Genomic DNA, 18,335 nt, shown 5'->3' with positions numbered 1-18,335 from the left:
CTATTCTTAGATTACTATTAAAAAATGTATTATTTTAAAAGAGCAATTACTTAATTAATTTATATTTTAATTTAATAAGTAAAATTATACAAAAGAGTTTATCTTCTAACAAATACGGGATCCACTACTTCAAAGTACCCTAGTTTCCTTCTCTTACTTTATATTTGTGTCAGGCATAGTTTATAACACGTGTGTTTAATTTCGTTACTTAGGCATAGACTATTTATTACCTTAAAATTTTACCATTAATTTGGCTTAGTATAGCCGCATTCGGCTGATATTCGATGAAACCATGTAATACAACAATAAATAATTTTCGGCGTGTTTGTCTATGAACTCCACGCTTTTTATTTTGTTGCTTTTAACTAGCTCAATCATATGTAACTCTACAGAAAATTAGAAAGAAAAATTAGCCCATATTCATATCGTTTGCGCACATTTTTCATCTTTTTAACACATTTTACAAGTCATACTAAAGGCCTGGTTTCTTAGGACAGGTCGGCGTTACAAAAAGTCAGCTTGAAGCCAAGCGAGAGCTAACCCCTGATTGGTCAATTTGTGAGTTAGACAGTATACGTCATCGAACGCTCAGCTTGAACGACGACTGACTTCCGAATCAACTGCAGTTGGATTACAACGTAACGTTAACGACGGAAGCAATGGCAGACAACATCCAACAGAACATTGAAATCAGCCAAGATTTTGATTTTAACATTGAACATAGCTTCTTCTTCATTTAGCTAAGCTGTAATGTGTTTTTTCTTGGACAAAGTCATTATTTATTCTCTAAAGCACTGGTCGACAATAAAAAAAATCAATTCAAATTCAAAATAAATGTTTGTTTACGTTATTAACGCATGCGCAATGCGAGATAATGTCTGCGTTGGACCGACTGCTCACGCTGAGCTAACAAAGCAGTATTTTGTTGGCGTCAGCGGTACGCCAACTTAACGCTGACGCCCAGATAAGGTGCTTGTCCTAAGAAACCAGGCCTTAACATGGAAACAGATTGAAGGGCTTTCTTCCGTAAGGATAGCTCAAATCCAACTGGTGGAGCCACGGTGGCTCAGGGGATAGAGCGCTCACCTCCCGATGAAGTGACCCATGTTCAAATCCTAGGGATGGCTGGTTGATATGAATTCTGCACTCGGCTCGCACCGACTACTCTGCTGAAGTAAAAATTCCCATAGTGGTAGATGGAGCACTGGTTAAAGTCTCCTTGCAGTCGGGTTAACCGTGGGAGGTTTTCCACTCCGAGTAACGCAAATGTGGGTTGGTTCCATCAAAAAAGTCCTCCGATAGTTTCTTCCAACGTTTGATCCAGAAATTCCCTTCCATTCTGGGTTAGGTTCAAAATTACACGGCTACGGAGTGGAACATTGGTAGTCGTTAACTCAGATTTGGGTCGGCTGTTCAACGTCGATTATAAAATTAAAATAAAGTTGTAATGGAGAGCCCAGTACTATTAGAACCAGATATACTATAGCGATTCGTGCCACCCATTTTATAATAGTTATGTGGTTTTCCATATTTGAGCACTGCTCGACTCTTAACAACTCTCTACTTTTACTATTGAACCACGTCGCACTAGAGCTGCGCAATGGGCTATTGGCGACGGTCTGAGAAACATCCCTGAGGATGATTCGAAGACACGCCATCACAATTTTGATCCTCTGCAGAGGGGATGGCACCCCCGCTTCGGTACCCCGACGACCTGCACGCGAAGTCGAGCACTTTACCTCGGTCCCTACGCAGACTAATCCAAGTGGTCACCCACCCGCACACTGCCCGCAGCCAGTGATGCTTGACTTCGGTGATCTGCTGGAAACCGTGTCTTAACGATCAGTCCACTGTGGGACTATTCAACCACGATAAGGTGGTGAGTGGCCGATAAGCTTAGAGAGAGAGATTGCTAAAGTGCGCGAAATATGAGGGTATTTCTTTTGGTGAGAATTTCAAACTGGCATACCATTCCTGTTCTTTCGATGACAAGTAGGATATCTATTCACTTGTATCTGGTTTTCCGTTTTTTTTTTCGCTTTAAAGTTCTTTACCTTCTTCCTCTAAGTCGCTGGATTAACCTTATTGGTGCGCATGACTTTCACTTTGTACACGCCGACTAATTATGGGAGACCTATTATTTGCACTTGTTGATTATTCTAATTCTCTTATTTAAATGATTTTATTCCCCTTTTCTTAGGATACATTAAGTTATCATTAATCCCAACTCATAACGCTATGTTCTTTTTCCAGAGCAAAAGCGGATCAAAGAACAAGCATTGGGCAATCTGGAGCGATGGAGTTCACCACTACTCAAGGGACTTCGTACCCTCAGACTTCGAACGTCGCCTCTCGGTCCAAGTCCATGCGACCAAAGTCATCTATTAAATTAGGAACGGAAGAAACTTCAATTAACGATTCAGTGTCGAGCACTCGATCGAATCCTGAAACATCAACGTCTCACGCTTCTTATATGGGACATTCTACTAGCACAAGGACGAAAGCGTATAGGCCAACAACGAGTCAGAACATGAGTGGTGATGGAATGTTCCACTCTGAAACCACATCGAAAAGTTCTTTTACTGCACATCAAGGTAGCGTCGAAAAAGTTCTAACAATGAGACCTTCGAATCACAACATTTTGGAAACAGGAACTGATTTTATGGGAGATACTACTTATAGAAAAAGTTTTGATTCTTCAAAACAACACTGCTGTCCTGTTGTTGATTTAGAAGCCGGACGATTGCCATTTTCTTTTAATGAGGAAAAGAATGGTCATATGTTTTATGCACCCCAAGTCCAAGGCTAGAATTTAAGCTGTGTTTTTTAAGAAATCAAAATGTTAAAGCTTTAAATAACGCGGACTAAACATTAACCTCTTTTTTCTAACATAGGTTTACAAATTGCAAAATGTCACTACATTTTTATCACGATTTTGTCGAAGTACGATTAGAAAGTTACTTCAAGCTCAAATTTCTTCGTGCGGCAATTAATGACGTCGTAACATTTTAAATTTGCGACAATCTAAATCACATTTTTAGGTTATTTCTAATCAAAACTTAATTAATGCATTTGTATGATTTGAAAGAAATGGCAAATTATCTTATTGCTGTAAATTTTTTTAAAACTTTTATTTCTTGCTTAAATCAAAATACTGTTTATACAGCAGATAAAACGTGACATTTTACAATTGTTTACACCATATTCAAATGAAATGATTTTAATGATATGTACAGGTTTTATACAAAATGTTGATTAGCTATAGTTTTATTTCATTAACTCATAATACATTTTCTTTTATCTCAACAATAAGGAAATGAATGGATAGTTAAATATTTTATATGAAGTTAAAACGGTGTGTACCATTTCGAAAATTAAAAACTTTAAATACTTGAAAAACAATAAATAAATATTTTTAAACATTTCAACTAAATGAATAAAACAAACTGATTAGACTTTCAAATTAAAAGGATAAAATAAATTTTCCAACAAGTTTAAAGTTATTATGGATAATAATAAATAATTTATTCATTTAACATTGCTGTTAACATTTCTATCCGCTTTGAAGATTGAGGAAGCATTTGCTAATTCTAATGACTGCGTGGGCTAATTGCTGTAAGATTCAATTACGGCAAGTTATGCTCTTTAAACTCTGAATTTCGCAAATATTTACCCCTCTAGTGACTTAACCTTCTTTAATTTAGTGTCTTACTCTTAAGGTTAACCTTTAACTTATGTGTTTTATTTTTCAGTTATCAAATAAGTCTTAGCACAATAGTGAACTGATCTACAAAGTTGGTCTACCGCTTTGTAAGTCGTCCAGTTGCAAAACCCGTTAGCTGGTGTAAGGAATTTTAATTTTAAATACGAAAAACGACTACAGATTTAACTAACTGCACAATGCTGGATGGTGCTTCCCGAGTTTTGCAACTGGACTACCGAAGTTAGTCCACTATTGCGTTTATAGCTTCCAACTATTGTTAAACTTTTAGTAACTTAAGTAATTATCATTTATGTATTTTATTTCACGCATATAAAATGCCATTTTGTTGTTGATTTTATTTGTTCTACATAATTAGTTTTATTTTGAATTATGTTTTTTTTGGTATTATTGGAAAAGTCACTCGTATTCTATCTCCTGACCTTCAATATCTGAAGCGAAAGTTGACGATAGCCTCAGCAATCAACAATTGTTTTTTGTTTTCGAAAAATAATTTTGATGTTAAGGTTTTTTTTTTTTTTTTTGCTCGTTGTGTGCAGTATATTTTATGAGATAGTAAGTTAATCAACGAGAATAGACTATTTATAAATATTCGATGTAAAAAGTTTTAAATGCAATGAGGGAATAGACAATTACGTGAAACTTAATACAATTTAAAAAAAAACATTTTAACGCTATTGTAATGTATGGTGGTAAACAATCCCATAAGAATTCTAAGATTATAACCATTGTGCTGGATAGCTTCTATTAATACTAAACACATATAAGATTTAAATAAAGTAATAATTTTAAAATGTTTAATCAAAATAATAAGTTGAAACTCATTTTTAATTTTGTTAGAAAAACTATGCTAATAGTTTTACCTCTTGAACGTCATCGCGCTTTTCAAAAACCTCTAGTAACTTTAATTTTTTAAATTTATTTAAAACTCAATTACTCAAGAAATCATGTAGAAAGAACGAATGTAGTATTATAAAATCGGTTTACTTCCTATTAAATCTGATTTCAAGCCCTAAAACATCACAAAAACGTTTCCTTTTTTACATATATACTGGAATGGCAATAAAGGATAGAAAATCCAAGTTTAGAATTACTTTATATAACAAAATGCACTGTTGTTGCAATTATCATTGTTAGGCTTTATATGGTGGATTTGTTACATTGTTTTGTTTTATATTTACATTTTTGCAACAGTTTTTAATGCTTGTATTTGTACATTTGTGTGTCCAAACCCGAAATTCTACTAACATGCTGTTATCAGAATTGATTGCAAGTTGTATACATTTTTATACTGGTTGAATAAATAAATTTTATATAACTGTTTCATTATTAAAATGAGTGTATTTAGCTTTTTTTTTTTTTTTTTTTTTTGATATTTTCACCATCATACGCAATAGCGTGTTTTTTTTAATTGATTATTTCAACATCTATGCAAGAGGAAAAAAAATTCAGAATACATAAATAAAAATTAGATTATCAATCAAAGCAATACTGTGATGTTGATGGAAAATTATGCAACCTTTGAAATAAGTATACCATAATAACGGAATTGTTAAAACAAAACCATTTTTTAATATTAAAAGAGAATATTGTCTGGAAAATTGAATTTCTTCAGTTTAGAATTTTTAAGAGTTTTAATATAATAATGTCATTTTCTTATGTTTTAAAGCTATTTTTATCCGAGTTACCCTATATTTAAGATGATCAGCTTCCTCAGAAAACCAAAAAAAAAAAAAAAAAGAAAACTAGTCTCCAAACTTTTAAAAGAACATTCGAAAACTCACTTCATTACCTTTCCAATTATTTTTTAAAAAAAAATTTCTGTCAGAGAATCTCTGCGAGGGATTTCTGTTTTCAGAATATTGAATTGAAAAGGAAAAGCAGTGAGTTCTCGATAAAAATTATACAAAATAGTTTTGCTTTGTATCATAGACTTACGCAAAGCAAAGGGAGACTTACGCAAATGAGAATACGGTCTCCACTTCCGGAAATCCATTTAACTGAGAAGTACATTTCGCATTTTAATATAAATTTTTTATTTTAAATAATAAAAAAAAACATGTTAAATTGAAACTTCATATACTGAGAGCAAAAATGTTATTAATTGTTTAGCTAATTGCTAAATTTAATGCTGTAATAAATAATAAAACTATATAATAATAAAGTTTTGCTAATTTGAAGTTACAGCAGAGAAATAAAAACGGTAATAAAAAAATTATAGAAGTCATTATTCTTTTATGCTCATACTGTAATTACTTTAATGTATTTAAAATAAAGCACGATTTTTATTATTTCTTTTGTGTTATAAAGTTGCTAAGAAATTTTACATTTTTGGTCTAACTCTGTTCATTTGAAAGCTTAAATTAAATTAGCGAAATAGCATATAAAAAATTTAAACGCACACATAAAAATACTCATACGAAATAAAAATATATTAGCCAATGATTTTCTGAAATGTAATTATTTTTTCGTGTTACAACGCTCTGAAAATTTTTTTGCACAGAGTCTTACCTTTTACGAAGTAAATGAAAACAGGAAGCGGTGTTGGGCAGCCAGTAATCATTCAAGTAGATTGAGTTTTAAAATTAGAACAATCTATAATATTTTATATTATTCAAAATTTCGATGGATTTAATTTTTCGATTATTTAATGGATTTAAAAGTGTAGATAGTATATTCACATATCAGACCACGTAAAAATTTTTTAACGAAAGTAATAAAGGATGAAAAGTGAGTAGATGTTCAAGCTCAAGGATCTTTTTTCCTAAAGCTTTGAAATATTTCGAACTTTCAGTCCAGAATAAATAATAAAATTGCAAAAAAAAAAAAAAAAATCCATGTTTTAAAAAGGTAATATAAACTTCTTATAAAAGTCAAAATCTGTTCGAATGTTTAAAAAATATATATATACTTAGTTACTAACTAACGAAATAAAAGAAGAAAACCTTCGCAAAATTAATGGTCTGATGGGACGAAAACTCGAAACAAATTAATTTTTTCACTTATCTTATACATAGATGAGCGAATTACGGCCCACCACAAATTAAGAATTAAATACTTCTTACTTAAATATAGCCACCTTGATTTTGTGCCAAAATTGGAAGCTAAAACCAATGTGAACCAAACATATATATTAAGCAAGTCAATATCCAAACACACAAGGTGCGCAGCCAAAATTTTCAACAAAAATTAAACACCTTTAAAGTACTATTTAAGCACTAAAATTATATTTTTAAGCACAATAAACATTAACAAAATAATTTTCAAAGACTTTACATGACGAAATAACTAGTTTCTGACAAAGAACTCTTTTCTTGATTACATTAGCCACCATAAAAGATGGGAGATTTTTCGGTTTGATTTCGGAGGGTGGAAAATTGATAATCTCTTGCAAAATGCAGTAGAGTTGCACATGATAGTGCAAGAATAATTCCCACTGAATCCGGCTCAGTATACGCACATACGGACCCACAAAAATTTCATCAAACATGTAAAATGATTGGCGCTTTCATACGCTACGCCGAAATGCATTGTGTTTAAATGAATTGTGAAAACGTTAAATAGAATAATTCGAAATCTGCTTTTGAATAACACGTGACGAAAATCGACATGGTAAAAAATCTCATTTTCGAAAACGATAAGTTAAGCACCTTTTAAAAACACCCAATAAAAAAAGCAGTTTTAAGGGCTTTTAAAAAATGAAATTTAGCACTTTTTAAGAAACGCTACGCACCCTGACACATATTTACAAGGAGTAACTAAGTCACTTCCTACTCCACCTGGACAGGGAAAAAAATTAGTAAGTAAAAATGTGGGTGGAAGAAGTGTCCCGTCACATTCACAATTGACTTGGAATATGCAATGGTGCTTATAATTTACAGCAATACCTGGAGGACAGTAGCATTAATATTGTGTCCAGTTTAAATGATGGTAGGCAGCCTTCATTTCTGCCACAGAGGATTCATGCTCTCTGGGAGATTGAAGTTAAGGGAAAGGGTACCAACAGTTTTTCTCGGGGATTGAAATTATGACAAGCATGCCTTGTTATCCAAAAACCACAATTTTGAAGATTTTTCAACATAAATTGAGGCATTATCCTGCTAGAAAATCTGGCTTGTGCCATCATAATTCTCTCCACAGATGGCAATAAATTGGTCTCTAGCGTTTTTGGAAATCGATAGCCAGCCATCATGTGGCCAAGGAAAAATGTTTTTTACCACCATAGCTTTCATTGAAGAGCCTCCCCCCTCATCTACTGTTGCATTTTATAAATCGTACAAACAATTTGAGATACAAAAGAACTAAGCAGTGTCAATTAAGTTGAAAGCTATTTTCAAGCATAGGAAGGAAAAAAAGAAATGAATGTAATAAATGTTGAACTTATCTACTTATAATTTCAAAGACATTTCTTTCATACCAGGAGTTGAAGATGTGTTATTTTCCACATTTGTTCAGCAGAAGTTTGTATTACATGTTCTTTTAATCAAAACTGTCAATTTCAGCATTAAGTATTTACCTGCAAAATTGAAAGTTGTGGGGCAACACTGAAATTACATTATAAAATGATTAGACTGGAATTTTATTAACATGTATGTTTTTCAACTTTAGGTTTGTTTAAAGCAAAGAGATAACTTAAGCATAAAATAGTTCGCTTAATGAAATTTTTAACTAAATATTTGCAAGAATGCTGCAAGAACAATGTTGATTTTACATAAAATAGTGTAACTGGTTTTACATAAAGGATTGTAATTGCAATTTAAAAAATGGCTATTATCACAAAGATCAAAGTAAATCTAACTTCAAATCAACCAATTTCATTACTTCAATTTCTAATCTTTTGAAATCGGTTATTCTAGCATTTAAACAGTAAGATTAGAAAACAATGTCTAATTAAATAGATTAATGCTTTATCAAATTTATGTAAACTGAAATGCTTAAAATAAAGAAATTGAAAGGGAATAGATAAGATGAGAAAGAAAGGAACAAAAGAATATTCCTCAAGAGATTAAGTACCCAAAAGTTCAACTAAAAAAAATAATAACAAATTGAAAACAAAGGCTTCGATGAGAAATGAAAGAAAAGATCAAAATAATTCTATTTGAGTAGCCATATTTAAAAACATTGGTAAGTGTTAACTGGTTAGTAAGGAATTAATGATATATAGTACCAGGGGTCTGTCTAGGCCGGATTTACTACCGTTTAGCGGTACCTTCACAAATTCAACTTTAGGAAAAACAGTAGTTTCACAAATAACTTTTTCCTATTATTTTATTTTTGTATTCCTTAAGAAACGATAAATCCATATTTTTGTGTTGATTTTTTAATATAGTTTTTAATTTTTCACAAATTATGTCTAAATTTTTACAAAATAGGTACCTCTCAGAAAAACCTAGACAGACCCCTGAGTACATAAATTCTAGCAAGATTATCAGTATAGTTTCATTATTAAGGGACGATTTCAAATTTACATACATCCAAGTTCTCCCCATTTCCCTAATATTTATAATGTAGTTTGAGTTTTTTTTTTTTTTTTTAAAGTTTAATGTTGAGTACGATGGGGAGTTTCGGGTAGCTAAGCTCCCATTAGCTACTAATAGGATAGCTAAAATCATTACAATTGCTAAGCATACATATTTTTCATTAATCTCACCAACTCTCGTTATGCCTTCGTAGTGCAGTAAAATTTTTTTGTAATTTTGTATGTGAGTGTGTGTGTGGATATACATAGTAAATGATAATTGGTCAGCCAATTTTAACATGCTATAATATCTAAATGAAATGAGACAGTTATGATCCTTCGAGTATTAGTCTTAGCTATTCCTATATATGAACTAAACTTTAAGATCATAGTCATTGAGTACTATTCAAGGGAGAAGTAGAGCATAGCAGGAAAATTTCAGAACAATTTTGATGAGGGGTTCAACATTCGGAGGGCTAAACATTAAGCAGCAACAAATGGATTTTTATTTACACACTAAGGGGCTATTTGCTCTCACATGCCAGCTCCTAATAACTTGCAAATATTGTGCATTAGTTTTAGATTTATTACAGTAAACTAACAATCAAGTTTGTCAAGCTCTAATGCTTTCGTGAGGAATTTAATGATAAATAAGCACAATAAGCTAATAACAAATATTATCAAGGGCTAACATAAAAATAAGGATTAGACTTAATTACAGAGCTGGGGGTTAATCTATGTTTCTGACATAAAGCAGCAATACAAATAATTTTCTTTCATACTGTATGTTAACACAAAAACAAATCTCGTATATAATTTGAATATGATTTTTAATACAAAAAAAAAAAAAAAAAAAAACAGATTTTACTATAAAAATAGGTAAACAATAATTCATGACAGTACATTAGTTTCAAATTCATCTTTTCCATACAAAGTCTAGCACTGACTAAATAACCCCTTGCTAACACCGAAATATTTAATTCTATTAATTTCTCCATTTCGTCTTAGTTGAGAAACACTATATCTCCTTGACTCAGTTGGGAGCTTTGTTTGTAAACATATTTTCACAATGTTTTTTAAGCTCTAAAATAAGAAGGGAAAAAAAATTATAAAGTGTTAACCTAAAAAGTTGATTTGCAATTACTAAACACTGCATCTAAATTTAATAAAATAATTGATTCATTAGTTGTAATCAAACTTCTGATTAAATGGTACGCTTTTGACATGAGACTTATTTTTTTTTTGTACGACTCTTATTTATATTGTTTTCAGTCTTGGTTGCTTTCAAGCTTTAGTTTCAGCTTTATTATATTTGTCATTGATTTCTGACAGTAGAGTTAAGTGCTGTTGTCATATAAGAGCAATATAACATAGCTATCTCATTTCATTTAGGAATTATAGCATGCTAAAGTTAGTCAGAAAATTATCATTTATACTGAAATTCATTTTATTTATTTAACATATTTTTCAGATTCCTCAATTTTAAGTGAAAAATTTTTTTTGTAAAGGAAACATACAAAACAAACAATTACTTTTTTTTTTTTCTATAAATGTTTTTCTTTCTCAGCAACACATTTTATGTATTTACATTAAAAAAAAAAACCTCATGAGAGCACTTATACATGGATAACAATATCACGATTTTTCTTTTTGTATTAATAAATAATCTGTAAAAGTTTATTTTTAAAAACAATAGAGCACATTTTTGGCCTCATGCGATTGATGTACAAATATTTACAATAACAATATATCGTCTCTGATGAATATGAAATGAGTAGTTTAAAGGTGAAAGCAGTACATGATCAGCCTACTGCTTGTTTCTATACACTTGTCTCGCTCTCACGGGTAGCTCTTGGGAGGAAAATGCACTTGCATCTCGATCCTATAGTTTCTCGAGTCTCTTATAAAAATTCATTAATATACACATAATTTGTTAATCACTATCAAAACCTCCTATTGTCCGTTTTTTCATTCTAGGTTTTTTTGGCGGTTTTATTGCTTCTTCATCCTAAACAGAATAAGAAAAACAAAATGTTAGATAAATGAAGATTGTTGAACAATTATGATAGCCTAGCTATAAAAATTCAGAAAATGAAATGCATAGAGTTCATACAATTTCCCTCACTCTCTAAAACAACAATTCACAGTATACATAATAACACAGATGATAGTAATAACAATGATAATAATAACAGCATTGATGAGCAAAACACACCAATAAAACCTTAAAAGCATTAAAAAAATAAATGTTAATACACATCATTACAAAACCACTGTAACTCCTTTTAGCATTTATTACCACAAACAACTAAACACATACAGTATCTGCTTTTTTTTTTTTCTTTTTAAAAAAAACTTGATATTTCTTGAGAAATCTTGAAAATTTTTTTATAAGAAAAGCTAGAAAATTTTTATATTTTTTGCAAATTTTTTAATTTTACTTTTTAAGCTAATTTCCAATAAATTTTTTTTAATAATGTTGTTGTTGTAGTAGTTAATTTACAATTTACGTCGCACTAGAGCTGCACAATGGGCTATTGGCGACGGTCTGGGAAACATCCTTGAGAATGATCCGAATACATGCCACCACAATTTTGATCCTCCGCAGAGGGGATGGCTCCCCAGCTTCGGTAGCCCGACAACCTGCACCCGAAGTGGGGCACTTTACGATAGAACAGTTTTACGAGGACCAATACCGCACACCCTCGGTCCCTACGCAGACTGATCTAAGTGGTCACCCACTCGCACACTGACTACAGCCAGTGACTCTCGACTTCGGTGATCTGCTGGGAACCGTGTCGTAACAATCAGTCCACTGCGGGACTATAATGATGCAAGTGATTTTATAAGCTGTAAATTAAATGTAGTTAAAACATTGGGAAAACAAGACAGTAACATTGAAACAATCAATAATATAACATCAGAGATTAATGGAAATTACTTACTTCTGTACTATCTGTTTCTGTGTCTGAATCCATTACAGGAGGTTTAGATTTCATATTCTTTGGTCCAGAAACTTTCCCCCTACCACCTGACCTAGCAGGTTTAGATGATTTTAAGTCATCCATTTCTTCTACTAAGGCAAATAAATCACTGAACCTGAATGGGCAATGAATATTATTGAAAACACATAATAACAAACAAATTAAGCATCTCAAATAATAATAAAACATATTCACTTAAAATAATACAAGGTTTAACAATAACGCATCACAGAATAAGTTTCTGGAATAAGACAGATATGATATGTCCTGTATGTTGGCATGTGACAATGGATGAAATGTGACTTCACAATTGCACACCTGCACCAAAAAAATCGTTAACTGAGTGGACAGTAGCAGGAGAAAGCAGTCCTAAAATTCAAAAGTCCATATCTTGGGATGCATGCAGCGACTATCTTGCGAAGGATAAAACTATCAATAACGAATATTACCTGATCGATTGAGGGAGGAAATCAAGAAAAAAAAAACTATTTCCCATGTGAAGGAAAAAGTTCTTGTTTGACGAACATAGTGCCACTCGTCATGAGTGGCATTATTTATCAGAAACTGAGGCCTATTTTGAGAGAAAAATAGGCCTCAGCTTTTCTTTAAAAAAGTCATTCAAAATTTAGAGCAGCCTGAAAGAAAGTAGTTTGACAAATAAAGTTGAATTTCTAAAAACAATTTTTCTCAACTTCACCGGAGACTTATTGAGTGATGTGTTACTTATAAACAAGAAAATATACATTAAACAAAAGGACAATTCAAAATAACTCATAATTTTTAGTACAGTCAAACAGTGAACATGTTTTTGTGATTACAGTGAACCAAAAGAAGAGAGGAAATTGGTTATTGTCAGGGATGAGAGTAGTCAGAAAGTAAAAAAGAGGAAATCCAAAAAAAAAAAAAAAAAAAAAAAAGGAAAATATATATATATATATACAAGGTCCGGCTATTAATTTCCAGGACTGACGTAACTGTAGGAGAACGAAAAGCCGGAAGATGGCGCTAATGATTGCATATTGAAGAGTGTTTTCTTGCGCATGTGCAGTGCAATCGGCACCATACTGAAGTAAGTGGTTCTCGTGGAAAGGGGCATTAAAACGTAGCTCTTAAATTCCTGTTGTCGAAGTGAAAATGGAGCAAGAATAAACGTTAAATGTTGCTTCAAATTGAGCAAGACAGCTGCGGAAACCTACAAATTGTTAAAACAAGTTTACGGCGAGGAAGCATTATGTCGCTCAAGAACTTTTGAATGGTTTAAACGCTTTCGGGACAGCGTGGAAGATGATCCGCACACAGGTCGGCCGCAGTTGTTACGCACGCCGGAAGCAATTGATAAAGTTTGCTTCCACACATTGCGTTGCCTGTGAGGCGATTCTCCGCTCAGCATGGTGTCGTTGAGATGCGGCATCCACCATACTCTCCAGACCTAGCACCCGTAGGCTGTTTCCTAAGCTGAAAGATTCGCTGAAAGGGACAAGATTTCAAGATGTCGAAGCCATCAAGAAGACTGTAACGTCACTATTAAAGAGCATTCCAAAAGAGGACTTAAAAACTTCTTTCCGAAATTTGTACAGCCGAGCACAGACGTACATTACGGCTGATGGGGATTACTTCAAATAATATTAAATGGCTATGTGTTTAATTTTATTTTCTTCTGAGTTATTCCATGAGTCCTGGAAATTAATAGCCGGACCTTGTATATATATATATATGTAAACAAAAATTTGACAAAAAAGTGCGATTTTTAAACTTGTAAACCATGTGAATATAAATCCCGATATGAGACTTTTAAATCACGTAAATATGAAACCTCTACATCGAATTTAAAAAATGCGAAAATACAAATCATGATTTTTTAATTTTTTGATCACGATGCATAATTTTTAAATCGCGCGATATTACAACCACAAAAACGAATCACGATATTGGATTTTAAGCTCACGTGAATACGAATTGCTACATAGGGCTTTAAAAGCTCGTAAATACAAATCGCGATATTGATTTTTTAAATCTCGTAAGTAAGAATCGCACTGTACAATATTTAAATCGCCTGAATAAGAATCGCAACGTTCAACTTTTAAATCAGGTAAATACGAAAATCGAGATTTGATAATAAAATCGTGATTTTAAAAATGCATAAATACAAAACACGATATTGGATTTTTAAATGTCGTAAATAAGAATCATAATATACGATATTTAAATAGCGTAAATAAGAATCGCAATGTGCAACTTTTAAATCAGGTAAATACGAAAATCGATGATTGATATTAAAATCGCGTGAATAAAAATCGAGATCTGAATTACGAAAATACGAGCTATCCAGCCGACGGATAAAAAATATGGAAAATCTTATTTTTTGTGCGTGAAATCGGAGAAAATAGCTAAAATAAGTAAAAATGCGGAAGGGTTAGCAGCTAGGGCGTAGATTGAATTTTTTGTTTATCTTTGAAAATCGTAAATAAATATAATTATTTTACTTCAATGACTGAATTAAAAAAAAACGGGATATTTATTTAAAAAAACGAAACTTTTAGAGAATCGGAGTTTTTGATAAAAAGGCTGAAATTCGAGAGACAAAAAAAATCTCATCCCTGTATAAAGGTCAACCAGTTTTATCCCAAGGAAATGATTTTTAGAGAAACTTCAGGGAGGAAAAGGGACTTCAACAATTTCCCTCCACGGAAAATTAAATTCCTCATAAAACATTTTAACTTCGGCAAAAAAAAAAAATTCAGCGGAAATTAGCGGGAAAAATGGAAAAATCTGAAAAAAAGCGGAAATCCGCGAATCCGCGGAAGAATCTCATCCCTGTATTGTGAACTTTTTCTGTCTTCGACTGATTTTTTCCTTCTACATTTTTTGGTAATTTTGAAATTTCTACATTACACATACCGATTTTTAAAACCATCTATTGAGTGGAATGTAGCCATAAGCAATTTTTCTCGTTTGCTTCTTCTATCTCAGTTTACCCATCCCTAAATTTTTGTATGCAAGACGAACAGTAGTAAAACATTTTTTCTTACTACATATTGTTTAACCATTTTTGTATTTCTTTTCATTGGTCATTTATTTTAATAATGTGTAATAAAAGGGAGCAGTTTGGAGAAATTAGATAAAATTGTTTGCAGTACGGATATAGTGAACTCCCGGTTACAGTTAACCGAAATTTCGGTCCCTTGAAGGTTCACTATAACGGGATTTGACTGTATTTCTAAAAATGAAAGCATTGAAATTTTTTCAGCATAAAAGTTTTTTCATTATTATTTGATTTCTAGTGCAACATTTTTGTTCACAAGTAACAATATCATTTTCAGCTTAAAATTTGTTTTATAAAAATTCTATTTAATTACCTTGGTAAAGAACTTATATTCAAATAATTTAAATTTTAGTTTTGCAAAGTATAAAGAGCAAAGTATGTGTGCATGTTTACTAAAAATTTACTAATACACATTGAATCTGAAGTTACCAGAAGAATAAAGAGGTTAAGCCAGGAAAAAATAAAGAACTTTATAAAAGGCCTAAATTTATCTTTAAATTAAAAATTCCTTTTGTCTTAGCAATGCAGGGTTCCCACTCAATTTTTAAAAAAAAATTCAAGGACTTTTCAATGACTTTCAAAGGCCTAATATCAAATTTTTCAAGGACTTATTCAGTATTACAGTTACATGCTAAAGTACGTGTCAACCAGATTTTACAATTACACAGAAGCAGAAATTGAATATTTTTAATGCACAATGCTTATTTGGCAAAAAAAAAAAAAATAAATAAATAAAATAAAAAAATTTATCAGCTAATAATACAAATGGTTGATAGTTACATTGCTGTTTCAAATCACTTTGAAAAATTCCAATTGACGAAAAAAAAAAAAAAAAAAAATCTAAAATTGACATAGGATACTAATTACTAGCCCAACATTTAAAAACTAGCATCAGTGAAACTTTTCACGAAAAATTTAATGATGGGCATTAGAATTAATGTAATTGAATGAATGAATGATACATATTACATTAAACAAGCATAGAAAAGAATTGATAAAGTTTGTGTACGGTTATTAAAATATAAATACTTTTTTTTAATATGTTAGATCAAATTTCAGGTTACAGGAAATGTATATAATTAGATAAAATATCAAAATATATCCATTTAACATCTGTTTCAATTTTAATAACAAATTATCTATTTTGTTACTTCAGAATATCAGTAATGTATTTTGAACATAATAAAATCTATCATAGAACAATATTTTACAGATAACTAACTAAGACTTATCAAGCTTTATTTTCTTTAAAATATATCTATAAAATGTGAAGCGTGATTTTTAAAACAATTTTGTGAACAAGCATAATTTTCACTAAACGTAATTTTTTAATCGCATTTATACAAATCTAGATACACTATACGTAAATTACATATCACAATGTGCGATTTTTAAATAGAAATGCGGTGTATTTATTTTAAATTGGAACAATATGAATAGCAAATGATACAAAACGCACAAACTAATAAGACGCAAATCACAATGTGTGATACATAAATCATTTTAATGTAAATTCTGTTGTGTGATTGATCAATAGTTTTCATGTGAATAGTGATCATTATGATGCAAATTGCAATTTGTGATTTGAAAGGTGCTTAATATAGAACAGCTATGTGTGATTCTTAAATCATTTTGATGAGAATTGTGAGTGGTAATTCTTAAATCTCTCTTTTGTGAATCGCAATGCATGATTTGTAAACTACAAGAATGAGAATTGTGAGGCATGATTCTGAAATTACTTAAATATATCATGTTACTTAAATGCATCATGTTATATGATTCAGAACTATCAATTACTAAATGTATCATGTTATATGATTCAGAAATAACTTTAATTGAAATCATGATGTGAATCCCGATGTGATTAATGTGAATCCTGATTGTGATTTATAAAATACCTTAATACGAATTCTGATGAGTAATTTGTAAAACCACATTAAAGTAATGTTTTATAAGTGATTCATTAATCACTTTCATTTAAATAGCAATTCATAGAAAATTTTATGTTAATTCCAATCCGTAAATGAAGAATCAGTTTTATGTGAATCACAATGTTTATTCATAATTAATGAAACCTGTAGAACTAAATTTTATTTATTAGCAGGAAAAACTAAATGTAAAAATTTGATAATAAATGATAAAAAGTGTATTATTTTTCGTAGTAATAATGAAGTTAACACATTGAACATATTTCTAAATCGATCAAATACAATATATCATTCATTAACTATGACTGCAAAACGTAAAATTTGCTAGAAATTTCAGCCTTTAAAACATCGGTACATAAATTAAAACAACAAGTAGGATAACAATATTAACCTGTCATGATAATGAAGTTAACACGCTGAACATATTTCTAAATCGATTCAATACAATATATCATTCGTAGACTATGAACGCAAAACATAAAATTTGCTAGAAATTTCCGCCTTCAAAACATCAGAGAGAAGAACAATAACCTGGTGTGAAAACTCTAAGAGAGAAAATTTTTGCATCTTCTTTAACCCTTTTACACTTCAAGCATTAAAAATTGCATCTATCAGAATTTCTAGAAATTTCCTTTGAATTTATTTATTTTTTTACTGCCTTTTTGTAAGAAAGATTACTATTATTTTAATTCCTAGAAAATCAAGTACTTTTCAAGCACCCTATGGCAGAATTCAAGGACTTTTCAGGGCCCTGATTTTTTTCAACAAAATTCAAGGACTTTCAAGGTTTTTCAAGTACCGTGGGAGCCCTGCAATGTATTTGTTTAAAAGTAATAATTAAACACTGGGTTATTTCAGAAGAACACTTAGAAAAGAAACAAATTACATTTCAAATTTTGATTACTTTCAATTACTATTTTTTTCTAATTTCTATTTTGTTAACCTTTCGCTTACGGCTGGTACAACATGTGGACCAAGTGTGATGGTACAACATGGAACATCGTAAGCAAAAGGGTTAAGAAATTTTTTTGAACTGCGCAGATGTAATTTTAAAGCTTATACAAGCTGAAAGCACATTTTATTACGTTGATGATTAAAATATTCAAAAAACAATTCAAAATAAAATAAATAATCAAAAATTAATAGCTAGATTTTAATTTCTTTGGAAATTTAAATAAAAGAATTATTAAACTATTATTTT

At 31.0% G+C, this 18,335-nt stretch overlaps 2 protein-coding genes across 9 annotated transcripts in view; one reads left to right on the top strand and one right to left on the bottom strand.

The window, feature by feature from the left end:
• Positions 1–5,056, top strand: part of Sdb (SAXO downstream of blistered) — a 100,541-nt gene extending 95,485 nt beyond the window's left edge. For all 6 annotated transcript variants that reach the window (XM_043048000.3, XM_043047999.3, XM_043047997.3 and 3 more), the window contains one exon: positions 2,254–5,056. In XM_043048000.3, the coding sequence (XP_042903934.2) occupies positions 2,254–2,809 (556 nt within the window). In that variant the 3' untranslated portion in view covers positions 2,810–5,056. The remainder of the gene's footprint in view (positions 1–2,253) is intronic.
• Positions 5,057–10,820: 5,764 nt separating this feature from the next.
• IntS3 (integrator complex subunit 3) overlaps positions 10,821–18,335 on the bottom strand; it is a 66,755-nt gene continuing 59,240 nt past the window's right edge. For all 3 annotated transcript variants that reach the window (XM_087168095.1, XM_087168096.1, XM_087168097.1), the window contains 2 exons: positions 12,125–12,278; positions 10,821–11,187 (listed from right to left, as the gene is read on the bottom strand). In XM_087168095.1, coding sequence (XP_087024221.1) covers positions 11,113–11,187; positions 12,125–12,278 — 229 coding nt within the window. In that variant the 3' untranslated portion in view covers positions 10,821–11,112. The remainder of the gene's footprint in view (positions 11,188–12,124; positions 12,279–18,335) is intronic.

This window comes from Parasteatoda tepidariorum, chromosome 7 (genome assembly GCF_982258835.1).
Source record: "Parasteatoda tepidariorum strain Cologne lab strain chromosome 7, Ptep-v5.0, whole genome shotgun sequence".
In the NCBI taxonomy this organism is placed as follows: Eukaryota; Metazoa; Arthropoda; class Arachnida; order Araneae; family Theridiidae; genus Parasteatoda; species Parasteatoda tepidariorum.
This window is presented reverse-complemented; position numbering and strand designations above follow the sequence as displayed.